The sequence below is a fragment of the Tenrec ecaudatus genome, chromosome 4, assembly GCF_050624435.1.
Source record: "Tenrec ecaudatus isolate mTenEca1 chromosome 4, mTenEca1.hap1, whole genome shotgun sequence".
In the NCBI taxonomy this organism is placed as follows: Eukaryota; Metazoa; Chordata; class Mammalia; order Afrosoricida; family Tenrecidae; genus Tenrec; species Tenrec ecaudatus.
The window spans coordinates 200912828-200940792 of NC_134533.1; the positions used below are offsets into that span (position 1 = coordinate 200912828).

General features: G+C 42.1%; 1 protein-coding gene across 2 annotated transcripts in view; it reads right to left on the bottom strand.

The window, feature by feature from the left end:
- SMARCC1 (SWI/SNF related BAF chromatin remodeling complex subunit C1) overlaps positions 1-25633 on the bottom strand; it is a 138701-nt gene extending 113068 nt beyond the window's left edge. The window contains exons 1-2 of one of the 2 annotated variants that reach the window (XM_075547258.1): positions 25327-25633; positions 16174-16293 (exon numbers count right to left, since the gene is read on the bottom strand). In XM_075547258.1, the coding sequence (XP_075403373.1) occupies positions 16174-16293; positions 25327-25521 (315 nt within the window). In that variant the 5' untranslated portion in view covers positions 25522-25633. The remainder of the gene's footprint in view (positions 1-16173; positions 16294-25326) is intronic. The other variant, XM_075547257.1, reaches the window with a different exon arrangement.
- Between the last annotated feature and the right edge of the window lie 2332 nt (positions 25634-27965).

Consider the following 27965-nt stretch of genomic DNA (forward strand, 5'->3'; position numbering starts at 1 on the left):
CGGTGGGACACACTGTCTGCTACAGATGCCTGTTGACAGGCTCTAAGAAGCCACACTTAGAGAGCTCAGAGAACTGATCCACACCAGCAATGAGATGCTTCCACCACCACTGGACCCACAAGACTTTTGACCCACTGCCCTGTGATCTTCCTTCATTTGGCATCATTGCATGTGCCTTGTGAGTCTGAAGACTAGTATTGGATATAAGGGCTCATATCAGACTTATGGACTTGATCTTGACTGGGATGTTTTCTCAATATACAAATAAATAAATAAATAAAACCAAAACAACAAATTCCCTGCCATTGAGAAGTCAGCTCTAACTCACAGCGTTCCTGCACAACAGAGTAGAACTGCCTCTGCGGGCACCCAAAGCTGTCAATCTCTATGAGAGTGGTTAGCCTCATCTTTCTCCAGGGGAGCACCTAACAGTGGCTTGGAACTGCTGACCTTGTGGGTAATAGCCAGATAAATAACTCATTATGCCACAGGGACCCCCTAAGGATTTTAAAGGAATAGTTCAATTACATCAAATGCTGATTGACTTCTCTATCACTTTAGTAAAAGCAAGATAAAACTGGGCATCAAATAAACTAAAATGAAATGTCAAAAACATACACGGCATTTTTTTCTTTGAAAACGGTTAGCACAAATAATATAGATCAAAGAAACATGACATCAAATATTAAAAATCACTAAGAGATCTTACAAAATAAGCATGTACTGCCTCTAGTTGTCTGGTTAACCTGTCTCTTCTAAAATATATGCATTCTCTTGAGTTCCTAGTTTTTCCTAACACTATACCCAAACCCAAAACAAACTACCTACCGTAAAGTCCATTCTGACTCAGCAATCTTATACTCAGTATGCCCCTAGTATTTCATTAAATGCTCCTAAAAAATTCATCTGGAAAAAAATTTTTTTAATGTTTCTCAGAGATATTAAAGTATTTGAAAACTTTGAAAATGTGTAAACATTACAATGTTATAGAGTTAGCATCGTAAAGTACAAGTTTGCTGGGTGGGAACCTATCTAAGAGTAGACTGAGAGAATCCATAACAAAACTGCACCACTTCAGCTCCCTGCATGTCTCCAACTAGCAGCAACAAACTATGAAGGGGCTTCAAAAGTTCGTGACCAAAAACATTCCACTATCAGACTCACAGGAGTAGTTCTACCCTGTCCTTAAGAGTCTATACGGGGGAACTGATTACAAGGATCCACATGTGACCTCTTCCCTGGGAGAGGGACAGCAGAGAAGGGGGGAAGGGAGACTCCGGATAGGGCAAGATATGACAAAACAACGATGTATAAATTACCAAGGGCATATGAGGGAGGGGGGAATGGGGAGGGAGGAGGGGAAAAAAAAGAGGACCTGATGCAAGGGGCTTAAGTGGAGAGCAAATGCCTTGAGAATGATTGGGGCAGGGAATGTATGGATGTGCTTTATACAATTGATGTATGTATATGTATGGATTGTGGTAAGAGTTGTATGAGTCCCTAATAAAATGTAAAAGAAGAGAAAAATATGATTAGGGCAAAGACTGTACAGATGTGCTTTATACAATTGATGTATGTATATATATGAACTGTGAAAAGAATTGTATGAGCCCCAATAAATTTTTTAAATTAAAAAAAAAAAGAGTCTATACGAAAAAAAAAGTCTATACGAGTCAGCATCGACTTGATGGCAGTGGAAGTAATGTCCCAGGGGGTTGATTGATAATGTTCTCTAACATAAAATGACAATGATGCCTCTAAGGGGAACCAGAGACTTATGTAAACCATAGATGCATGAATGGATTTGAGGCTGGCACTTTATTCTAGCCCCAGTCTAAGAACAATTAGTTCTTATGGCATGGTCTTACTTGATGCTTGCTCCCCCTGATGACGAGATCACCACTGAAGATACGGGTGCTATAGCAAGGTGTGTAAAGAAGCTAGATGGTGCCTGGTTATCAGAAAGAACAGTATCTGGGGTCATAAAGGTGTGTCTTCAAACAAGTTGCTAAGTAAGATGTCAAGCTAGTCCACATGGAAGAAGCCCACCAGCTTGTGAGATCCAAACCTCAAGGAGGGAATGGTATCAGTTTAAATTGTGAACACCTAATTTGCAGATGGCTATGAGACACAGTGGGAGCCCAAAGTCTATTTGCAAGGTCTACACAGGGATCAAGCTGGCGGTGAAGCCCTTCCAATCAGAGTTGAAGGATGTGAATAGCCCTATTATTATCATCCTAGAAAGAACATTATAAAGTTCATTAAGGGAAATGTAGTTAGGTCAAAATATATTCTTGTCATTCGATCTCCCGTCTGACCCATTTCAAAGCCTTTTCAATTAAAAAAATGAAGTGCAAATACACGTGGATTAAGCCCCCTGCTGAATCCCCACTGACCAGGGCATGAACAGTCTTGCTATCATGCAGAAGGTACTGGAAAGTAGAACGCTACTAATGAAGTTAGGTTGAAATTTAGTGCCCTATCACTGGATCTTCCTTACTTTTCATTTTTAATATTTTCTGCTTCCTTTTCAATTATGTTTTACTTCATTATTGTTCTTAGTATTTGACTTAAAAATGTTTTCTGTATAAAAAATCTAGGATGATCACGAAAAAAAATATATAGGATAAACCTAGAGAGACAGTAACTAGATTACTGATTCCTTGGGGGTATGGCAGGAGAGGTTGGGGGTAAATGGGGGCGTCTAATGGTAAGTGCAAGAATTTAGAAAATGTTCTAAAACTGTGGTGATAATTATACAACTCTTCTTAATGTAACTGAGCTATTAAATTATACAACATGTGAATTATATGTCAACAAAACTTTTTTTAATCCATTATCTTTCTATTTGTTTCTTCCATAATTTCCAAGTTCCTTCATATGAGTTTATTCACACTGCAATTGAACCTGCAGTTTCAGCAACTGCCAGGGGCCTCTGGTGACGAGGAGGATTACAAATGCTATAAGGAAATTTTTATGGGGCATGAAACTATTCATAACTTGAAGTCATCCTATCTTAAATGTGCACCATTACATCAAGGCTATCTCAGTGACGGCAGAAGAAAATTTTAGGGGAAAAAGAGAAATGACAATTTTTTTATTAAAAAACTTTATATAATGCTATTTGATCCTTAAAATAAATCAGAAGTATATCAGTAAACTCAGGTTTCCAAACGCGAATCCACACAGTATGTGATGGGACTGTGGACCTGTCATTACCCCTGGTGATACCATGTTCTAGAGACTTGATCAACAAGGCTTAGCAAGCCTTTTGTCTAACATACAGGATCAAGCTTCCCACATGGCAGTTCATACTCTGCAGCCTATAGCTTACAGGTCACAGTAAACTACGCCGGCTCTTTGCAAGGGAATCAGAAGGGCCAGAAGCTAGCCAGATACCATGTATACTAGAGTCTAAGCCGAGTTTTTCAACACAGTCTTAATGGCGCTTTTGTGGTAAAATTGTGGTGCTTCAGCTGATATTCAGGTCAGCTTATACTCAAATATATAGGTAGATTTTTCAAAGGCATACTCTCTTTTGTTTTTTTAACAATAATTTATTTTATCTACCTGATATGGCTGAATAGTTGAACTATCTCATTATGACTCAATTTGGTTTTGTTTGCAAACAACTTTCTCCATGGCCTGAGGCACACACTAATACACACACTGATTCCATTCATATAAAACTCAAAATCACATTGTACTATTCAGGGGAGAATCACTGCCTTCAGGTCAATTCTGGCTCGGAGCTCCCAAAAGAGGAGAGGAAGAACGCTGTGGGTTTCCAAGACTCTCTCTTCACCGTTCTCCTGTGGGTCAGCGGGTGGATTCTAACTGATCTTGTGGCTAGCAGCTCAGCGCACCTCCCACTCCACTCCCGAGCTCCTTCATGTAAACAGAACACTTCTACATCAAACCGAGGAAAGTTACCTCTCTAGGATGACTAAGGGTGGATGATTAGGGAAGACATGCTTAAGAGTTCACAGACAGGCCTTTCTGCCCCTGGAGCTGCAATTTAACACCCATTACGTCCATTTTTGCCATGTCAGGTAAAAACAATCAACGACAGCTTCTAAGAATAAAAATTTTCACTTCCCATGCCCTTTCCAGAAACCATTGTTTGTCTCTCCTCTAGTTCTAGTGAACCACGTCCACAGTGATCAGTAGCCAGACTCAATCCAGCTCTCCACTGCTGCATTTCTCCACTTCCACTCAACAAGTGGATCCAGGTTCCACCAGGAGCCAGCCGGTAAGCCCCTTAATAAACCAATGTATCTCAACAACTAGCCTTTCTTCAGTCTCATGACATCCTCCTAGGTGGAGGCAAAATTTAAATTATTAGTCCATGGCATGATACTCACAATTATGAGGCTTGTGAGGGAGATAGCAAGCTGCAACTCAGGGTGAGAATCAAGTGAGGAAGGATACAGCCTGTCTATCAAGGCAGCTTCTTGGCTGTGATCACTCTTGACCTGGGCTTTGCTCTACTCTGCTAAGTGTTACAAAGCTCTTTAGGCTCTACCTGGAGGCACCCGAGTCTACTACCAGGAAGCCTCCCACCCAAAGGCACCCAGCTCTCTAAGGGGAAGGTCTGCAAGCTCACTGCAGCGTTCTTGCTCTGTGGGGTGGGAAGCCAGTGTCCTTTCACACTGGTCTCCTGTTTCTCGATCATGCTTGCTGTTCCTACTAGCACTCCAGTGATGTTCCAGTACTACAACGTGTCTCCTGGGACTAGGAGGTTCTCAACACAGGGGTTCTGGGTCCAACAAACATGGTTTGCTCCTGGCTCTTCCTGGTGGTACGAGGTCCCTCCCTCTCCACCTTATGGGATTAGTTCCAGTCTAGCAGGATAGCAAAATTGACCAATCCCATACATACGTTCCATGCACCTTAATTGCATTAACAAAATTGTCCAATCTACTTGGTGGGCCAAAAGTACCTAATTTGCAGTCCCATCCAACCGTATTTTGGGGAGGTACAAGATGATAGCTAAAAGGGCCATATTAAAATTACTAACTCCACCACAACACTGTAGTTGAACCAGGTGTTTGGTATCCAAAAACACTTGAGATCAATATGTAGTTCTACTTTCATTAAAAATAACAATGTTGGCCCAAATAGGGAACTCTTAGACCAGTACTGACTATTCAGGAAAAAGACTTTACTAGTTGAAGGCCCATTTGGAACCACTGGAACATTGTTGCTCTGATGATCTCACTTATTCAGAAATGCTTTGCAACACTGCACAACATTCTATCAATCCCTTTCACTTGGGAAGATTGAACACTATTTTGAGAAGTACATCTGGTGACACTGGCAATAAGCCATAAATTATTTTTAATTAAAGGCACAAACCTAAAAATATTCTTGCCTAGGAAAATACTTACAATCTACAACAAATACACAAATGAGTTCCAAGAATTACCAATCAAAGCCAAACCCACTGCCATCAAGTTGATTCCAACTCTGAGACCTTATAGGGCAGAGAACTGCCACGTGTGTGATGAGCCTGTCTCTCCCACACTGTGGCCAGGGGTGCTCAACTGCCTGCCTTATAGTCAGCTGCAGCCCGGTGTGCTTGTTACCCACTAGGAAATAACCCAGGGCTCTCTGCCCACGTCCACCGGTCCTATAGGGTTTCTATGAGTTGGAATCAACTTGATGGCACTGAGTCTGGTTTTCTTGAACTCTGAAAGCTCTCGGAGAGTAGGAACTACAGTGATAGCTTAAGACTCACATGGGCCCCACAGGATGGAGCAGCAGTGTCCCACCAGGTCTCCAAGAATGCAAATCCTGGTGGAAGTAGACTGCCACGACTGCAACTCCCTTCCTCCCTCCTTCCCTCCCTCCCTCAGGAACAGTTGGTGGGTTTACACTGCCCACCTTTTGGTTAGCAGCTGAGTGCCCTAACCACTGTACCAGCAGGGCTCCCCCCTGTACAAATGTCATTTCTGAAGATCTTGTACATTCCTAAGATAATGTGGATCCATTGTATAAAACGCACTATGTTTTAGTGGAAAATGTTGAACTTCCCTTCTCTTACACAGGTTCTGTCTTTTGGAGATTTTACAGTGTAACAACTATTATTAAATAACCGAAAGCTTCCATCAATTTCTGATTTGATCATTCTTAGTAGGTTATAAAGAAAGCCAAGAGGAAATAAACACTCAAGTATTTAGAGGTACGGTTCGCATGAAAGTTGCTAATGACTCGAGAGAAAAATAACTGTACATAGTTGATTCTCATTCATCCTGTGTTGTATAAAGTAACCGCAAACACTAAACCATGGCTCCTATTGAGATAGGGTTAGTTTCCTATGATCCTTTGGGCACGTTTTTTTGTACAGCAATGCAAATAAAAACTTCCCCCAAAAAACCCAAATTCTGTCATTTGAGTCATTTCCAACACATAGTAGCCCTATAGGACAGAGCAGAACTGCTCTTGTGGATTTCCAAGACTGTAAATCTTTATGGAAGTAGGAAGCCTCATCTTTCTCCCGCTGAGCAGCTGGTGGTTTCTAATTGCTGTCCTTGTGCTTAGCAGTCCAATGCACTGGGTAGTAACCCACTGAGCCATCAGGCTCCTATGCAAATAAAGCAAGTCCTAAAAAAGAACAACACTACAGGAAAGACGAAGCACTTAAAATTCTATGAAATCATGGAACCAAAACCTTACTTTGAATGGAGCTGCTTGTGTATGACGGGGCAGTACACTGTGTGGTTAAAGCCTCTGAGTAATGGCTTGCCCATGAAAATTAAGAGAAAGGTTGGAACACTGAAAATTTGCTCTTCCACAAAATCCTTTCCCTGACACTAGGCAGCGATTTTTAAAATTCTACCAATCTCCTGATCTACAGAACCCACCTCACCTCCAAGTTTAACAATTTCATGCTCTATAATCTTTTGAAATGTGCAAGCCAAACAGATCTGGCTGAGAAAGATTTACTACTCCCTTTGACCATGACATTTCTTTGCCTTTCTGCCTCACAATGCTGTCCGCTGTGCTGTTTTTACACTCGTTGTCAACTCATAAATCCCTAAGTTTCATCACTCTTCCATCTTTTCTTTTATATATATATTTCATATGAAAGTTTAAGTTCATCAACTATGCCCCATATAAAATAATTTTAAAGATCCATGACAACATTTATTTACTGCTTTCAGCCTAGTTTACCCATGATCATAAATCCCGCTGGTCTCTGTACCTGCTTTTGCTACCTTCTTAAAAGCTGATGTAGGATATGAACTACCCCACAGGGATGAGTCAACTCCTAAGGACTGTAGGAGACCCAGTCTCAATGACTGCTGACCATGCTGATAGGCACCCAGTAGTACCACAAGCATGCTATTCCAAGGTTAATAAGAAAATAAGCTACGTGAATGACCTTCATGAGGTTATTCACCTGAAGTGAAAAACCCTTTCAGATAGGTAGAGATCTTAGTCCTAACACATGGCAGGTGCAGTGGCTTCATTCCTCAAACACGGCAGCTGTCCCTTCATACCCCTTTCGGAGTGGCAGATTTCTTTTCTTTCTTTCTCTGGGTGTACTGCCCTGATACACGAACCCTAAACTCATGGCCATACTTACTGTCAATCATGGGTGCTTGAAGCTTACGCTAATAACACATGCCTTTTCTCCAAAAGGCACCACAGTCTTCTGGAGTTTTAAACACTCCATCTGGAGGTCCTCACAACCAGCACAACACCCAAATGGAGGGAAAAGCAGCCGAGACAAGGACATTGTATAAAGAGCTGAGACAAGAAGGCAACACAGACCCCTGGGTGCTTTTATATCTCAGCAGGGAGAGTGCAAGTTGGGTCTCCAATTTTCACTATTTCTGAGCAAGTCTTCAAAGGACCATGAAAGTGTTGCAAGTAAATAAAAATTCAAAAGTGTTCCAAGTACTGCTTTTACTTTGAGCCACAAATTTTAGTGAGTAGATAAATTCACAGCTATAAACGCCATTAAAAAAGAGAATTAAATAAACACACACAGAAAAAGAGAAAAAGCAAATGTGGCAAATTTTAACAGTAAGAATTTTGAATGAAGGCAAAATGGTTGTTTGTTATGACATTTTTTCATTTTGAAATACTGTATGTACTCGTGTATAAGCCGAGTTTTTCAGCACATTTTTAATGCAGTTTTTGTGGTAAAAGTAGATGTCTCCACCAATATTCAGAATGGCTTATAATTGAGTATACACGGTAATTTTTAACAAAAAAGAATTTTCCCACAAAACTCAATCACATAATTCAGAAAATATGATTATCCAGGATGATTTCCATTAGCAGAACATTTTTAATCATCTACCTCCAATATATAAAAATTTACTTCTAATTCTATGTACTAACTATAATGCTGGAATAATTATGTCATTCAAACACACATGTAGTATAAATCATACACTAAAAAAAATGAACCTTTTAAAAAGATAAGCTAGAATGAACAAGCTAGAGGAAAAACAACAGGACTGAAAGTTCTGGGGGGGGAAATGGGATAGGGGGAGATGGGGGGTAAGGAAGTGGTGTTAACAAACCCAGGGACAAGAGAACAACAGGGATCCAAATTGGTGGTGAGGTGGGTGTAGGAGACCTGGTAAGGCACGATCAAGGGTAATGTAACGAAAAGGTATTGCTGAAACCCAGTTGGGGACGGAGCATGATAGTTGGACAGGAGGAAAGTCAAGGGAAATAGAGGAAAGAGCTGGGAGGTAAAGGGCATTTATATAAGTCTAGACAAAGACATATACATATGCAAACACATATATGAGGATGGGGAAATAGATCTATGTGTCAATATTTGTAGGTTTAGTATTAAGGTGGCGGAAGGACATTGGGCCTCTACTCAAGTACTCCCTCAATGCAAGAATACTTTCTTCTATTAAATTGGGATTCTATGATGCTCACCCTCCCCAACACAACCTCTGAAGACAAAGCAGGTGAATAAGCAAATGTGGTGAAGAAAGCTGATGGTGCCCACCTATCAAAAGAGATATAGTCTGGGGTCTTAAAGGCTTGAAGGTAAACAAGTGGCCATCTAGCTCAGAAGCAACAAAGCCCACATGGAAGCACACCAGCCTGTGCGATCACGAGGTGTGGAAGGGATCAGGTATAAGGCATCATCAGAACAAAAAAACCTTACCATAGTGAATGAAGGGGGAAGTGCAGAGTGGAGACCCAAAGTCCATTTGGCCGCCACTGGAGATCCCCTTGCAGAGGGGTCTAGGGGAGATGAGTCAGTCAGGGTGCGATGTAGCACTGATGAAGAACACAGCTTTCCTCTAGGTCCTAAATGCTTCCTCTGCCCCGCCCCGCCCCCACTATCATGATCCGAATTCTACCTTCAAAGTCTGGATAGAGCAGAGGATGTACACTGGTGCAGATAGGAGCTGGAGGCACAGGGAATCCAGGGCTGATGATACCTTCAGGACCAGGGGTGTGAGGGGTGATACAGGGAGGGTAGAGGGAGAGTGGGTTGTAAAGGGGAACCGATTACAAGGAGCTACATGTGACCTCCTCCCTGGGGGAACGGACAACAGAAAAGGGGGTAAAGAGGGACGTCGGACAGGGAAAAATATGACAAAATATTAATTTATAAAGTATCAAGGGCTCATGAGGAAGGGGGGAGTGGGGAGGAAGGGGGTTAAAAGAGGACCTGATGCAAAGGGCCTAAGTTGAGAGCGAATGCTTTGAAGATGATGAGGGCAATGAATGTACAAATGTGCTTTATACAATCGATGTGTGTATGGATTGTTATAAAAGCTGTATGAGCCCCTAATAAGACGTTAAAAAAAAGGCTAGAAAATAAATCAACAGAAGGAATGCTCTCCTGTGCAACTATGTAGGAATGGAGTGGTGACGTCAGACCCCTCCTCTAAAGTCACAAAGGAGGGAGGAGAGACCCCCGCAGCAGAGGATGGAGTTCAAACAACTTCACACCCCAATCTTTTGACCAATCCTGACATCCCTCTCATGGCACCCTCTGCTTCTCAATTCACTAATTAATTCATTGCAGTGGCCTCACAGAGCTTACAAACTAAACTCAAGATTTTGGTGTTTACTGGAGAGGTAAAAGGTTACAATTCAGGAATGAGGGGAGGGAGATACAGTTCTTCAGTCAGGATGGTTTCTCAGCCATGAGCCCAGGAAGGAAGGCATCTCTTGGCAGGGCCCTTGTTACAAGTCTCTTACCCACACTGTGCGGTCTCAAAGCAGACCCCAGTTCTGCTGCAGCAGGCTCCAGTTTACAGTTCCCTCTTGAGTCCAGAAGGGTCTGAATTCAGACACTCTGGGTCCTTCCTGGCTCTACTCTGTGGCAGTAGTGAGGTCCCCCTCTCCGCTTCTGGTCTTGGCTAGTTCAATGAGTAGTGCGGTCCCCAGTCTCCTGTTCTTTCTGCCCAGTACAATGGCAAGCACTTTTTAAGCTTCCACATACATTAGCATATCAACAGGTTGTCCAATCCCCTTGGTGGGTCACAAGTACCCTATCTACATTGTTTCACCCAGGCTGTTTGTGGCGTCTCTAGACCATACATGGTTAGAAAGGTCCTATTAAGTAATGCATTCCAGCATAAACCAGTACCCACTAACTCCCAACTCTTTCACTCTGGTTCCGCCTTTTCTCTAGAATTTTCTCTAGGCTCATTTCCTACAGCCTCTGAGAGTCCCTAAAGAGCTCTGGTGATGTAATGGTTATGCACCGAACTGCTAACCGTAAAGCCAACAGTTCTTAGCCACCAACAGCTCCACAGGAGCGAGGTGGGGCTTTCGACTCCCCATGAAGAACTACAGTCCCAGTAACTCACAAGGGTAGTTCTACTCTGTCCTATAGTCATAATAATTTGGAATCAATTCATTGGCAGCTAGTTGAGTCAAGGCTCTAAAGAACCTTGGGTAAGGCATTAAATTGTTAACTGCAGGTGGTGGCTCAAATCCATCATGCTCTATCTACATCCAAGCTCTACATGAGAGAGGGGGCTGCCTGCTCCTGGAAAGATGTACAGTCTCTCAAACCCTGTGTAGGCGCACTGAGTCAGAGTCAACGCCAAGGCAGTGGGTTCGGCTATGGGAGCCCCTAGTGCCATAAATCGTGATGCACTCAGCTCTGCTAACCAAAAGGGTCAGAGCGCAAACCCACCCAGAGACGGCTCAGCAGACAGGCCTAACGAGCACTGCACAAAGGACAGTTACTGAACAAGCACACAGTGCAAACATAGGGGGCTCATGAGTTAACGGGCTTGCTCAATCTGAAGGGACCTAGCTAAAATCCAAAGTCAACATAAACTAAACTGAGTATTTTTTTTCACTCTGGCTTTCTCTAGGGCAGAGGATAATCTGATTATTCAAGGCTTATCATCCTAATCCATTCTTTCTTGTTCTAGTCACACAAGGCAAAACCTCACAGCTCTACCCCTTAAAAAGCCTGCAATTCCTTTTACTTCTCTTTGACGCCATTGCTTCTTCCATAGGTCCTCCTCAGTTTCTTAATTAAGACTTTGTACACTGAAACGACAACACTGCTAACAGCACTTCAAGACCTACATAAACAACAAGGCATTCTTTGCTCAGAGACTGGAATAGTCAAGTGTCGTGAAATGCAGTAATACTCAATACAAATAGTCAACAAAATGTACCGATTCCACTTAACACCTCTCAGAATTCTTTATACTAGTCTAGAATTTTTTTATTACTTTTTTTGTCCTCAAATTCATACGAAATTTCAAAGGGCTCAAACAGTCAAAATAATCTGGGGGGAGCGGGGGTGGAACAAAACAGGATGACTCACGCATGCCCATTTCCAAGTTTACTATAGAACTTCATGTGCTCAAAACAATGTGGTGCTGGCGTTAAGGGCAGACACACACTGGTGAGGCAACTGACATTCCACAAATAAATGACCAGTTTTCAAAAAGGATGCCAAATTCATTCAATGAAGAAATATTTAGTCTCTTCAAAAAACAAAACTAGAACTGGATAACTACATGAATTAAAATGATTCTAGGCCCCTACCTTATACCATAGACAAGATTTAAATCAAAATAGATCAAGACCTACATAAAAGAACTAAACTCAAACTTTTAGAATAAAATTTAGGGATAAATCCTCAAGAATTTGTCTTTGGCAGTGTGTTTTCTATAGAGCACAAAGAGCACGAGCAATATGAGAGAAAATATATTGGGCTTTGCCAAAATTAAAAACCTTTGTACATTAAAGGACATTATCAAGAGAGCGAAAAGATAGGAGGCCCCGTGGCGTAGGGATCTGTGCCCTCGGCCGCAGCCACCGTGACAGCGAAAGAACCTACGGGACAGGAGAAAAGATCTGGAAACCAAGGGTTTAACATTCGGAAAATAGAACTGTATACAATTCAACAACAAAATTAAGAAACGAGCAAAAAATGTAATGGGCATCTCTCCAAAGAAGACCCACAAATGGCCAAGAAACACATGGACAGATGTTCGACGACATTCTTAGTTATCAGAAAATGCAGAACCAAAGCACAATGAGGTGAAGCGTTACTCCCTCACACCCACTTGGACAAACCAAAAACCAAACTCACTCGCCACCTATGTGATGCTGACTCACAGGGACTCTGCAGAGCCGGGTAGAACTGGCCCTGTGAGTTTCCAAAACATCGAACGCCTGTCTCTCTCCCACAAAGCCACTGGTGTTCTCCAACTGCTGACCGTGCAGTTAGAAGCCCAGAGTGACCACTAAGGCCGCAGGGCTCCTTCCACTAGGACAGCTATTTAAAACCACATCAACAAACAAATCACAAGTGTTGGTAAGGATGAGGAAAAAACGGAGCCCTACTACATACTGCTGGTAGTAATGCAAAGTGATGCAGCCATTGTGGACATGGGCTGAAACCGCCAAAGGATATAGCAATTCTATTCTCAGGCAGAGGACCAAAGGAACAGAACGCTGACATTCAAACACAGCCTTTGGACACCAATGCTGATTATAGAAGTATTCACAATAGCAAAAAAGCAGAAGCTCAAATGCCATCAACCTATAATGAATAAACAAAATGTAGTATAGACCCATACAAAATTATTCAGCCATAAAGAGAAATAGTTTTCACACACCCTTTAACATGAACAAACCTTGAAAATATTACTTAGTGAAAAGACATAAAGGATGAATATTACCTATATGCTCATGTATAAGTTGAGCTTTTCAGCACATTTTAAAATTGTTTTGTGGTAAAATTTGGTGCCTGGTCGGCTTATACTCAGTATATACGGCATATAATGATCCCACTTATATGAAATAGCTATGAGGCAAATATACAGACAGAAAGTCTAGTAAGACTTACCAGGAGGTAGGGGGCAGAAGTGGAGATTTAAAAAGAGACAATCAACAAACACAATAATGTATTCTTCAAAAAGAGTGAGAGGAAATGAATACTTATGAGTGTTTTGAGTTGTTAAATTATCTGCCGATCAGATTCGACAGCGGCAGCAGCATACAGTACACTAGAAACTGAAAAACCTAAGTGGGTAGACTAGAGGAAGAACATTCTAAGACCTCATTCCTGGAGACCTAATATGTATACAGAGTTCAAAATATAATAAAGAAATACAGGCTAAGAGAAAAGATGATTAAGCTAAATGTTTTCCGAGCAAAAAAAACCATAATTTGGTCTTCAGATGGACTGCAAAAAGTTCATGGGAAAAAGGAATTGAAAAATGAAACCTTTTCACGAATTTTTTGAAGCCTTATATTTCTAAATTTCAAAAATCGAAAACATTTCAAAGAACAGTATAAAGGGTGAGGGGGGGGGGCTAACAGGTGGTATCAGATTTTTCTATATATAAAACCAAATATTTAAAATAAAACCTACCTGGCCCAGCTACATTATTGAACATTTTCAGCATAAATTCTACAGAATAACCCTGACCAAAAAGGGAAAGTTTAAAACAGAATTTCAAATTCTGATGAAATCTAGACTTTCTGGAGCAATTGTGGCTAAAAGACTCCCTAAAACTATTGCCCTGAGATAATCTTTAAACCTCAAACCAAAAATATCTTTTGAATTCTTAAAATTAAGAATATATAATAAAAATTAATAAACTAAATTCTTGATAAAAATGTTATTTTCTAAAAATGGGTTTGATAATAAAATGCCATTTCCTAAACATACAGGTTCATTTAATAGTATCATAATTATACAAAGTTGGTTGCAAAATAATGAAATGAAAAATAAACTTACATTAACAAACAATACAGTAATTTTCCTAAGTTCCATTTTTATTCAAAGTATATTGATCTAATCACGATATATTTTATTCTGTTAATACTTATTCAAAAACATGATTTTTCTAGGAGATAATAAAATATCAAAGAGCATCAACGTGACTATTGTGCCATTAAAGTTACACTATTAACAAGGACCCCATATTTTATAGCTAACTTCAGTAATAGTCACTGGATGCATTTTGGTTTGCGTTTTTCACACACACAGAAACTGTATCTACTTTTCAGGAAATGATCCAGTAAAATTTCTGAGTTTTTTTATCCTTTGGGGACGTAATGAGAGATTATTTTAATTAGCAAAGACAATTTCTCTTAGCATTTCAGAGTACTTTTTAAGACTTGCCACGCTTTGTTATATTCCTGATTTTGTTTTACTTAATTTTCTGCGTATGATAAAAAATGCACAGCCAAGAATTAAAAAACTAAAAAGCATCAATGAATAGTTTGTTGGTTTTTTTAAAAAAATTTTTTGTCTTTTATTTATTTATTTTGATTTTAACAATTTATTAGGGGCTCATACAATTCTTATCACAGTTCATACATATACATACATCAATTGTATAAAGCACATCTGTACAGTCTTTGTCCTAATCATTTTTTTCTCCTCTTTTCTTTTTTTACATTTTATTAGGGACTCATACAACTCTTATCACCATCCATACATATACATACATCAATTGTATAAAGCACATCCATACATTCCCTGCCCCAATCATTCTCAAGGCATTTGCTCTCCACTTAAGCCCCTTGCATCAGGTCCTCTTTTTTTTTTTTCCCCTCCCTCCCCTTTACCCCCTCCCTCATGTGCCCTTGGTAATTTATACATCGTTATTTTGTCATATCTTGCCCTATCCGGAGTCTCCCTTCCCCCCTTATCGGCTGTCCCTCTCCCAGGGAAGAGGTCACATGTGGATCCTTGTAATCAGTTCCCAGTTTGTTGGTTTTTTTAAAACATTTTATTAGGGACTCATACAACTCTTATCACAATCCATACATACATACATACATTGTGTAAAGCACATCTGTACATTCTTTGCCCTCATCATTTTCAAAGCATTTGCTCTCCACTTAAGCCCTTTGCATCAAGTCCTCTTTTTCCCCCTCCCTCCCCGCTCCCCCCAATGAATATTTTACAGTAATAAAAAATCTCACTGCAGTCAAGTCGATTCTGATTCATAGGGACAGCATAGGACAAAGGTCCCTTAGAGCTTCTGGGACTGAATCTTTACTGGAGCAGAACACCTCCTCTTTCTCCCAAGGGTGGCTGACAGCTTCAGACTGCAGACTGTAACTAGCAGCCCGGTGCGTGATCCACGACACAACCAGGGCTCCTTAAGACTCGACAAGAGAGCTCAGCCTGGCTTGCCTTGAGCACTGTGTGATATTTTAAAATCTATGTGGCATCAAATTAACAACTCCAAAGATTCGGTAGAAATCTCAGGGAATTGATGAAGGATCAATAACTCAGAAAAGGGTAAGAGTGGTCACACACTAAAAGAATGTCATCAATGTCACTGAATTAATTGTATTTGTAGAAAGTGTTCAATCGATGTGTTTTGCTATGTATATTCTCAACAAAAATCGATTATAATGAACAAAACCTAGATTTCAGAAAAAAGCAAAAATAATAGATAAAGCAAAGACCCTGTGGTTATATATACGAAGCCAAGTGAAAAGCTGAATTATATTCTCAAAAAAAAATCAGAAGATAACCCTATTTACAGCATATAAAAAAATCAAGAAATTGTATTCTCAAAACAGCTGAATCAGAGGAATGGAAAAATTTGATCTAGTGGAGATTGGGGAGAAACCATGCAGTAAATTGCTAACATTTGAACAGTTAAACCTACAAAATAATCGTTGATAAATATTAAGTGCTATGATAAGCGCGTACCTTGTTGATATACTTACAGGGAGCTTGGTGAAGGCTGGATTGGTGACATGCTTCCCAAAGGCATCTTCCTGGAACTGGAGAAGCTGCACCACCAGCCCGGCCAGGGTTTTATTGGTAGGAGCATCAGCATGAACATACTGCAAGATAAAGACCAGAACTCAGAAACTGGTGCAAAGGTTTGGAAAACAACCACTGCTGATTTCCCAGTATCTACTGAACAATGACAGTAGATGAAGCGCCAAACCAAAAACCAAACTCACTGCCATCCAGTTAATACCAACTTAAGCAGACACTATAGGAGGGGGCTGCACTGCCCCTGTGAGTTCCCGAGACTAACTGTTGACAGAAGTAGAAAGCCCCATCTTTCTCCCATTGAGCAGCCGGGGGTTTCCAACTCTGCACCTTGAAGATCACAGGCCAATGTGCAATCACTCCACCACCAGGGTTCCTCAAATGAGCCACACAACTACAATAAAGGAGGTCCCTCCCCCCCCCAAAAAAATCACACAATCACTCCAGAAATTTACCAAATGTGAACACACATGTAAAGATGGAATACTTCATTCAAAAAAGAATTTAATGTATTAGTGTAAATTCTGCCTCGCACTCACTCAGAAAGCAGCCAATACACAAGCAGCGCTTTTTAAAACCGGATTGTTGACATAATTCACATACCACCCAACCAATGGTTTAAGTACATTAAAAGGAAATGTGCAATCAATCAGCCATAAGGTTTCCAAATCAGTTTTCAAATTTTTTGAAATATTAATGTGATCTTTGGAATTTACACATTAAGAATGAAGCTTACTTAATCACTAGTTATGTGCCTTTAATATCACTATTTACTCAAATTTGTATCATCTCATTAATTACTTCCAACTTATAAGTGAAAAATTAAAACACACAGAAACCAAGTGATCTGCTCAAGGGCACTGCCAATTATCAGTATGGCGGGCACTGAATCCATGCCTCCACCACATGTCATGCTCACCCCACGGTCCTCCGCTGATTAGCGCTTACCTCAGGGTTTCCAAAAATAGTGCCTAATACACACAAGTTCTAAACCGTTTTCAAAATGCTGAATTCAAATTCAAGAAATAGGTAATCACCATATATAAATTATCTGTTATATATCTTAATCAAAGTGCCCAACATCATTGTGTTACTAGCAGAAAAAAATTGATTTCTATTCTAACTTTAAAAGCTGAGTGGGTTTATGATGCTTTATCAATAAAACTGTTTTATATAATACATAGCATTAAAGAAGCATCAAAAATCTTGCCTTTCGGGAAGGTAGGGGAAGAAGAGGGAGGAAGGGGAGAACCGACCGCAATCATAAATATACAATTCCCTGCCCCAGGGCACACACAACAGAACCATGGGTAAAGGGTGACAGCAGTCAGTGTAAGATATGAAAATAATAATCTAAAGTTTATCAAAGGGTCATGAGGGTGGGAAGGGGAGGGAGGGGGAAAAGAGCTGATACCAAGGGCTCAAGTAGAAAGTAAATGTTTAGAAAATGATGTAAAAAAATTATGGCAAATTACCGTATATACTCGAGTATAAGCTGAGTTTTTCAGTACATTTTTATGCAGTTTTTGTGGTAAAATTAGCTGCCTCGGCTGATATTCGGGTCAGATTTTACTTGAGTACATACGGTATGTACAAATATGCTTGATACAATTGATGTATGGAATGTTAAAAGAGCTCCCCAAAAATTATTTATAAAGAAAAAAATCTTGCCTGTCTCTCAGCAGTACTACTGCTGCAAATGTCCATTAAATATAAATAAAAAAAGAGACCACGGAACTCTTATTAACTGTTAATCTGCGTCTATTGTACGGAAACGCCTTCCTCGGGCAATATAGTCCAGTTTTACTCATCACTTTTTAATCTACATCATCCTTAAAGCTTACTTCAAAACAAGTCAAACTTGGAGAAGACACACACCTGGAAACCTAGCGGCCTCAATACACATCTGCACCTAGGTACTGGAGTTGGATCAGCTTGCGAGATCTGAAAGCCCTCAAAAACTATTTACAATTCCCTTTCCTATAAAAATATTGCCAACCATAAAAAAAATTGCCAACCTTATCTATGTGCAAACGCCCGGCTCTCAAAGGACGAAGGACACATGACAAGTAACACCTGGCCATCAGCTGAACAAAGCCCTGAACTGCTGCTGGTCTCGCAATGCAACCTGAGCAGAGAGAGGCTGGCGCTCGGGGCTCACTTGCTTCATCCCCACAGTTGTCCTCTGGTCGCCTTGGGCCCATCTGAAGTGCATCACAGTGAAAGAGTACCCATGCTCCCTCTGTGTGTTGCTGAAGTACATTTATCAACAAAGCCTACATGAATAGATTCCTAGACTAGAAATCTGTTCATTCAACAATTATTTGCTGAGCAGGTTACTCAGGACATTTAAGACGATAACACAAGGAAGCCTGATTATCTCTTCCCTTCCCATAGATTGAGAATTGCTCCAAGAGAGAAATGACATGCAGCAAAAAGAACTGAGGGAAAAAATCGAAAATAAAAACCTGAGGCTTCCGGCTATCAAAAGAGATAGTGTCTGGGGTCTTAAAGGCTTGAAGGTGAACAAGTGGCCATCTAGCTCAGAAGCAAAAAAGCCCACATGGAAGAAGCACACCAGCCTGTGCGATCACGAGGTGCCAAGGGACCAGGTATAAGGCATCATGCAAAAAAAAAAAAAAAAACAGATATAAGTGTGTGTATGTATGTGTATATATGTGTATATGTATATGTATATATATACCATATTAAATGAAAGGGGAAGTGCAGAGTGGAGACCCAAGGCCCAAGTGTCGGCCAATGGAGATCCCCTCATAGAGGGGTTTAGGAGAGGAGATGGGTGCGAGGTAGTACCGATGAAGAACACAGCTTTCCCCCAGATCCTGGATGCTTCCTCCCCCCAACTACCATGATCCGAATTCTACCTTGCAGGGCTGGATAGGACAGAGGCTGTACGCTGGTACATATGAGGGCTGGAGGTACAGGGAATCCAGGGTGGATGATACCTTCAGGACCAAGGGTGTGAGGGACGATGCTGGGAGAGTGGAGGGTGAGTGGGTTGGAAAGGGGGAACTGATTACAAGGATCCACATGTGACCTCTTCCCTGGGAGAGGGACAGCCGATAAGGGGGGAAGGGAGACTCCGGATAGGGCAAGATATGACAAAATAACGATGTATAAATTACCAAGGGCACATGAGGGAGGGGGGAAAGGGGAGGGAGGGGAAAAAAAAAAGAGGACCTGATGCAAGGGGCTTAAGTGGAGAGCAAATGCCTTGAGAATGATTGGGGCAGGGAATGTATGGATGTGCTTTATACAATTGATGTATGTATATGTATGAACTGTGATAAGAATTGTATGAGCCCCAATAAATTGTTAAAAAAAAAAGAAATTCAGGCAGTATAGATTCAAAAAAAAAAAAGAAAAGATCATCCTCCCAAGGGGGAGGAACAACAGAAATGTGGGTGTAAGATATGAAAATAATAATAATTTATAATTTTCCAAGGGTTCATGAGGATGGAACGGTAGAGGAGGAAGGGGGGAAAAAGAGGAGCTGATACTAAGGGTCAAGTAGAAAAATGTTTTGCAAATAATGATGGCAACATATGTACAAATGTGATTGATACAATTGATGTTATGAGTTATAAGAGTCCCCAATAAATTATTTATATACAAAAAAACCCAAAAAAAACCCTGAGGCTTCTTTGCTCAAATAACTGTGGAGGAATATTTTGGAAGAAGCTTTAGAAATGAGGAGCTGATACCAAGGGCCCAAGTAGAAAATGTTTTGAAAATGATGATGGTAGCATATGAACAAATGTACTTGACACAATGGATGGATGGATGGATGGATGGATGGATGGATGGATGGATCGATGGATCGATGGATGGATGGTGATAAGAGATGAACAAGCCCCCAATAAAATGATTTTTAAAAATTAGAAGAAAAAGCTTCAGTGCCCCCAACAAGTTGATTCCAACACACAGTGACCCTATAAAAGAAGGTAGAATTGCCCCCGTAGGTTTCCACAACTAATTACTTAAGGGAGTACAATGTCTCATACCTCTCCTGAGGAGTTGCTGGGGGTTTCAAACTGCTGACTTGCAGTTAGCAGCCCTACTCGTAACCACTCCTCCAGCAGGGCTCCTTGGGAAGGAGGGTACTCAAAACAAACAAAAGCTCATTGCCATCAACCTTACAGGACAAGGTAAACCTGCCCCTGTGAGCTTCAGAGGCTCTGAACGCTTCATGGGAATAGAAAGCCTGCCTTTCTCCTAAAGAGCTGCTCGTGGTTTTGAAATGCAATCCAAAGTGTAACCACATGACACCAACAGGGCTGCTGAGACACGACCAAACACCTTGAGGAATGATCCTGTATAGTCAGGATCATCGTCTCAAGAGCCACTAAGGTCAAGGGACATAACACTTGTTTACTAGGACATTCTGCTGTGGCAAGTAACTCATCAGTGGCCATCAAAGGGGCAAGTACTAATCTCTCCCAACAGAGATGACTGAAGAAAATTGAAAACACGCGGGAAAAAAAAAAGAAAACACGCGGAAATATTGAGTCCAACAGCCAACACACCACAGAACACCAGTCTCCGCTTCCCTGAGCCCAACACCAGTGTTCACAACCTTAGAGGGTTCCGGATACTGTGGGAAATGTGCAACACGACTGAAATGCAAAAATAAAAGAAAAATTCCAATCATACAAGATTTGCTGGTTAAATAGACTGGGGGAAATTTGAGGAATGTGCCCAATAGGAGACCATTTAGTCTGGATCTAACTCACCCTGCTGGTTCAATTTTCCTCCAAACCCAGACAGGTGTGCCCGGGGAGCAGTAACACTAATGAGGTACACACACCTTAGGATAATCAACCATTTGAGAACAAGGGACATTTGCCTGGGGACAAAATTTACATGGGTTAGGACAGAAGTGGAGGCTGGCAGTGTTTCCCTGAGGGGATTGCAATGAACTGAGATGAACCAAGATGTGTGAACAGTGGAGGCAAAACCAATCATCTGCTCTGTAATCCTTCATCCAATTCACAATGAAAAGAAAATTTAAGCTTAGGAGCCTGGTAGGCCTTCACTGAATCCCCAGTACTGATACTCCTAACGGGGTTCTTGAAGTAGGTACTTAAGTCCACAGCCTCCCTATTTTCTTATCTGAAAACAGGTAAATACCATCTATATAAGTTGATGTTAAGTTATCCAATGGGCTGCGATCTGCACGTTTGGCAAGTCAAAACCACCAGCCACTCCGAGGGAGAAAGACAGGGCTTCCTACTCTGTCACCAGATGCCATCTCAGAAATTCACAGGCAGTTCTGTCCTGTCCTACAGGGTTGCTACAGAGTTGGCATCAGCTCAATGGGAATGAGTTTGGTTATTTGGTAACCCAGATAAATCTATCAATATAAACTGAACTAGCTATATCACTTTTACTGATATGTTGTTTAATTTGTAACGGACCTGAAAATGCAGTATTGAATGCAATAGAAATGTTTAGTTAAAATCCATCAATCTGCACACCGAGGAGAAATACACTGAGTAGAAAAGGATCAAAGAGCTTTCTGGTTTTCATCACTCCACCACCACTCCTAGCGCCTGATCCGATGCTAGCAGACAGGCATGACAGGTATATGAAGAGCTTTTAAAAAAGATAAGGAAAAAATGTCAGAAACCCACAGGGGCAGTTCTAGCTACCCTGTCCTACACGGTCTCCCTGTGTGTAGAAATTAACTTGATGACACTGAGGGTTTTTTGCTTTTTAAGGTTCCTCCAGTTATTTGCGGCAGAGCCCCAATTCTTTTTGCATTGGGTTGCTAACCACAAGGTCAGAAGTTCAAAACCACAAGCTACTCCATGGGAGAAAGAGGAAGCTGTCTACACCTGTAAAGAGTTACAATCCAGGACACGGAATCTAGGAAAGAGAAACCCCCCACCAACAGTAATGGGAGCAGTGACACCTTGAGGGCAGGGGGAAGGTGGCAGGAAAGGGGGAGAAAGAGGAACCGACCACAAGGATGGACATATAACCACCACCACCTCCCCAAAGGGGACGAACAACAGAAACGTGGTTAAAGGGAGACAGCAGACAGTGTAAGCTATAAAAACAATATTTATAATCTATCATGGGATCATGCAGGGGAGGTGGGAGGGAGAGCGAGAGAAAAATGAAGAGCTGACGCCAAGGGCTCAAGTAGAAAGAAAACGCTTTGAAAATGATGATGGTAGCAAATGTACAAATGTGCTTGACACGACGTACGGACAGATGGATGGATGGATTGTGTTAAGAGCTGTAAGAGCCCCCAGTACAACGATTTATTTTTTAAAAGAAAAAAATTGGTTGACAAAAGAAAAACCGAAGCGCTACAGCCTTGGAAACTTGCATGGGGCAGTCCTACTGTGCCCCATCGGAAATGACTTGATGGCAGTGAGTTTTTAGGGTTTTTTCTTTCTTTCTTTCTTTTTTTTTTATTTTAACAATTTATTGGGGCTGATACAATTCTTATCACAGTTCATACATATACATACATCAATTGTATAAAGCACATCTGTACAGTCTTTGCCCTAATCATTTTTTTCTCTTTTCTTCTTTTACATTTTATTAGGGACTCAAACAACTCTTACCACAATCCATACATATACATACATCAATTGTATAAAGCACATCCATACATTCCCTGCCCCAATCATTCTCAAGGCATTTGCTCTCCACTTAAGCCCTTTGCATCAGGTCCTCTTTTTTTTTCCCCCCTCCCTCCCCATTTCCCCCTCCCTCATGTGCCCTTGGTAATTTATACATCGTTATTTTGTCATATCTTGCCCTATCCGGAGTCTCCCTTCCCCCCTTCTCTGCTGTCCCTCTACCAGGGAAGAGGTCACATGTGGATCCTTGTAATCAGTTCCCCCTTTCCAACCCACTCACCCTCCACTCTCCCAGCATCGAGTTTTTAGGGTTTTGCGTGGTTCTGAGCAGGCCCTAGGACGTCACGCTTAACACTGACTTATCTTTCAAGCCGTGGAAGCACTGAGCCAACATGAGTCAAGCAGCTGTGTTAAAGCCTGTCTTTCCTTTCCCTTCCCACCTAAACAAATCTCCAAAGTAGGATTGAAGGCTCCCAACTGATTTGGCCACAGCCAGGGAAACAAGACTGAGTATTTTTAGAAAGTTGGGTGATCTGGAATACTAACTAGAAATGGGGAGAAATTATGAGTCAAACCCCAGAATGAGGGTCTGGGAAGACACAGTGAGCCCTTTCACAAACCTGGTGTGTGACCCCGGATTACAGAAAGGGCTATCGAGAGTCCCATACATTCAGAGCTGCATTGTCAGCAGCCATCTTTGAGCAGAATATACTCCTTCCTGACTCCTTAGGGAAAAAGATGTGGTTGCTAAGGTACCTGGATGCTGCCCTTGTTCTGAGGGTAGTTCCATTTCTAGCAAGATTCCCACCCTTTTCCCTGTTGTAGTTACCATTCCAATTCCTCCACACTCGAAAAACTCAGGTCTGGTTCAGTTTTGCTTCCCAGGCTGTGTCTGAAACTGGCCTAGAGCTGGGAGCCTATACAACTGTAAAGCTGCCCTAACGTGAGGTTCACACAGATCCACAACGAGAATTTGGGGGGGTACCTATTTATTGGCCCTTTTCCATTCCCTCTCTTGCTTTCAAAGGGATAATCCTATCCTCTTGAGTATTTTCTTCCTTAAATCTATACTGACTTTAAGATGCAAAGTACTGGAGGAAACCTAATTAAAAGAAACAATGTTTTCACCAAATATTTAATTTCCTTCGCCAGCTCCAGAAGCTCTATTACCACCACCCCCATGGAGTCAATTCCAACTCATGGTGGCCCTTATATAGGATTTCCTAAAGGTCTAAATCTTCGTTACTTGAAAAAAATCAAAAGGGAAGGGGAGACTCACAGTATAAATAACTGCAATATTCCTGCTACTTACACATAGATGAGGAAAACCCAATCCTAAATATGAATCCAGTATTTCTGGATAGTAAAATCTAATAACTCAATTACTAAAAGTTCAAAACTGAAAGAGAATGTCATTTCTGAAGTAATCACAGCATCCTTACCTAATAAATACCAAAAGCCTCACTACATCGTAGACCACAAACTACTGAGGTTCCAGGCAACTTATCTGTTGATTCGGCGACTGTTTACCAAACAGACCCCTCCCTGGACACACTGTGCTGACAGGGCAGGCTAGGTTCCTCTCGGTGGGTGCCCTGGACCCCCGCAGGGGAAGCACAGCGCTGAGAGGGCGCTCGCCCCCAAACCTGTGGGAGATGTTTCTGGCTGTTTGCTCCGTTAAGACTTCTAATGGAGTCACTCCTAATTGTTTACCCAGAACTAGAGTTCAAATCCCGGTGAAGAACAAGACTGACTTAGAAAAACCGCGGTTTCAAAAACGGGAGGCCCGCCAGTGAGTAAAAAGTACTTTCAGAAAGTGATAACCACTCTTAAAAGAAATATTTCAAAAACGAAAAGCTTATGAAGGGATCTAGTACTAATGAAGTTCTCAGAGGAAGGCCACACTGATGAACACATTTACCCTTGTGCTCCCCCCAAAACCACCATGAAGTCAACACCGTCATTTTTGATGGAGTACTTCTCACATTTATACTTCATTGTACTCGTACTAATCTATATTAACTTCTCAGCAAAACCTTCCACAGCCCTTTTTAATTATTTTTTAAAGCAAATCAACAACAAGTAGTAAAACCACAGCTCCCCAACTTTGAAATCTCAGTCTCTCTGGGTGCTTTCACAAGCGGGCTTGGAGTTTATAAACGGGCATTGTGCACACCCCCAACGCGGCCAACAAAAGAGGGATCCGCAGCCTCCTCCAGCGTGCCCAGCGAACCGGCTCCGGCACCCGGGACCCAGGGCTTCCGCAGGGGCGCGCGGGGGCGCGGGAGCGTGGCCCGGCCTCGGCGGGCACGGGTCCCGGAGACGCGGAGGGCGGCGGGGGCGTGTCGGGCCCGTCGCCGGCCTTTGTTGTCCCTCGTGGCGCGCGGAGGGGGAGGGGCGGCCCGAGGCCCGCGAGGCCAGCAGCCGTCTCCGACGCTCGGCGCGTGGCCTCCCCAGCCCGCCACGGGCGCGCGAACCCACCTTCTTGTAGTGCTTGCCCAGCCAGACCCGCACGGAGTCCAGCTGGGACACCGTCTCCGGGCTCTCCCAAAACTTGCTGGCCGGACCCCCGTCCTTCCGCCGGTAAACGGCCAGGCCCGCGGCTGCTGCCGTGCCACCCGCGCCTGTGCTGCCCGCCGCTGCCCCTGGCCCGCCGCCGCCTGCCGCCGCGGCCATGGTCGCCGACCGTCGTGCCCACCGCCTGGCCCGCCCAGGCCCTCGCGGTGCCTCTCGTTCGCACCCGAGCGCGCGTGCGATGCCGCCACCGCCGCCTCTCGGCCCCGCCCAGCCAACCCCCTTCCGGCGCGGATGCCCGGCCCCGCCCATCCCCGGACCGGCGCCCTAACCGACGCGAGCACGCGCGTACGCATGCGCAGCACTCACTTGCTTCCAAGCATGCGCAGCACTGGCACCCGGCTGGCGACCCCAAGACCGCACTTCGGACCCGCCTCTTCCTGTAATTTGCCCAATCGGCTGCCGCGTTTCAAACTCGGCACACCTCTCGCTTCCCTGGCTTCCTGCGACCCTGAACACGTAGCGGTTCTACATCATCGTGTGACACAACCAGGGAGAGATCCGAAGGGACGCCCGTGTGGAGGCCGCAGACGGCGGTTTAGGACTCGCACCTACTCGCCACTTGCCCCCACACCGCGTCTACCTTTGCAAACGTGCGGCCGTCCCTCCTGTGCGTAGCAACCGCTTCCGCTCCCTGGTTCAGTTCAGCCTCGGCTCTTTTTCTGTGCCTGCGACCTTCTACTGCTTGACCACTCTGATATTTAGTTACATGCATACTCTGATTTAGCTCCAAATGTACAGCCTAGTAAAACATCCCCAACCACGTCATTTTCAATTGATGGCACACACTCTTTGCTAAGGAAAGTTGAAGGTTGTTAAGTTACAATCTTTCTTTCCTGAAAGAAAATGCTATCTGAAGTACCACTAGAGGGCTGAAGAAAATATCTGAATGCTGAATATATATATTTGTGTGTGTGTGTGTGTGTTTGATTCGGTTCTGACTCAGCACCACTAGAGGGCTGAGTAGAACTGCCCCGTCCGGTTTATTGGGCTGTAATCTTTAAAGATGCCCGTACCAGGTAATTTCTCCTGCGGAGAGCCTCGGGACCTTTTGGTTAACAGTCAAGAGCCTAGTCATTGCGACACTATGACTATTTTAATCTTCAGTGGCTAACTTGATCTTCTCGGCGTAGTACTCACGCTCTGATGTTTCTATTTATTTATTTTGCTTCCTATGAAGTGGCACATAATTTAATTTGACTCATTACTTTAGTGGCCTGATTTTAAAGGTATTTGCCAGTCTTCACTCTAAAAATAATCTTTTCCTTTTTCTAATTAGTAGATTCTAGAGATGTATTTTTAAAAGTAAGTAAATATCCTAAAGGTAGAAAACCCCAAAGACTCAGCATGATTGTTGAAAATAATTGAAAGCTTTGGCAACATGGCAGAGTACAATATCAACATATAAGAATCCACTGGACTCCTGTCAGCAATATTGCCCACTTTAGGAGACACCGAAAACACCAATGAAGAGAGCTCTGAAAAGGATATCGAGAAATATTCACACGAGCCACACAAAAGATGACCTACTTAGGAAAAAAACCTCACCAGAGAAACAAAAGACCTGTACAAAGAAAACTACATAACCCTACTACAAGAAACCAAAAGAGACATAAATAGAAGAATATTCCATGCTCGTAGATACAAAGGCATCATTGTCAGAATATCAATACTACCCAAAGCAATCTATAAATATAGGGCAATCCCTATTCAGATCCCAGCATCATTCTTTTAAAAACTGGGAAAACGACTCACCAACTTAAAATAGAAAGAAAATAGAACCAAAATAAGCAAAACACTACTAAAGAAGAAGAAGAAAATAGAAGGCCTTTCATTTTCCAACCTCAAAAGCTACTGCTTTGTCATAGTTGTCAAAACAGCCTGGTATACTGGTACAATGATAGGTATGTAGACCAGTAGAGCAGAATAGAGAACCGAGAAAGAAGTACATCCATTTTTAGACAACTGAATTTTTATAAAGGGCTGAAAGACATCAAATAGGGAAGAGTCTCTACAACCAACAGTGAACAAATTAGACGCCCCCTTTGCAGAATGAAACAGCGCCCAAAACTCTTACAACATACAAAAATGAACTGAAGATGGATCAAATACCATAAACCTTATAACTATAAAGATCATCAGTGAACGAGAAAGACAAATTTATGGGCCCTAATAAACATTTTCAAACATAATAAAAAACACAAAATAGATAACTGACACCTCCTAGAATAAGACACATATGGGTTAAAAAAATTCATTAAAAGAGTAAAAAGAGAACCCAGATATCAGCATAAATATTTTGGCAACATCAGACAAGGGACTAATTTCTAAAATCGATGGAAAACCGCAACATATCAACAAGAAAAGGGCAAACAATCGAATTTAAAATGGGCAGAGGACATGAACAGACAGTTCACCAAAGAAAACATTTAGGCAGCCGACAAACATGAATAGATGCTTATCACTAGCCTTTCAAAAGATGCAAATAAAAACTATGAGGCATTGATAGCAAAGTTAAAAATAAGTAAGTTATGGAGCGATTGGAA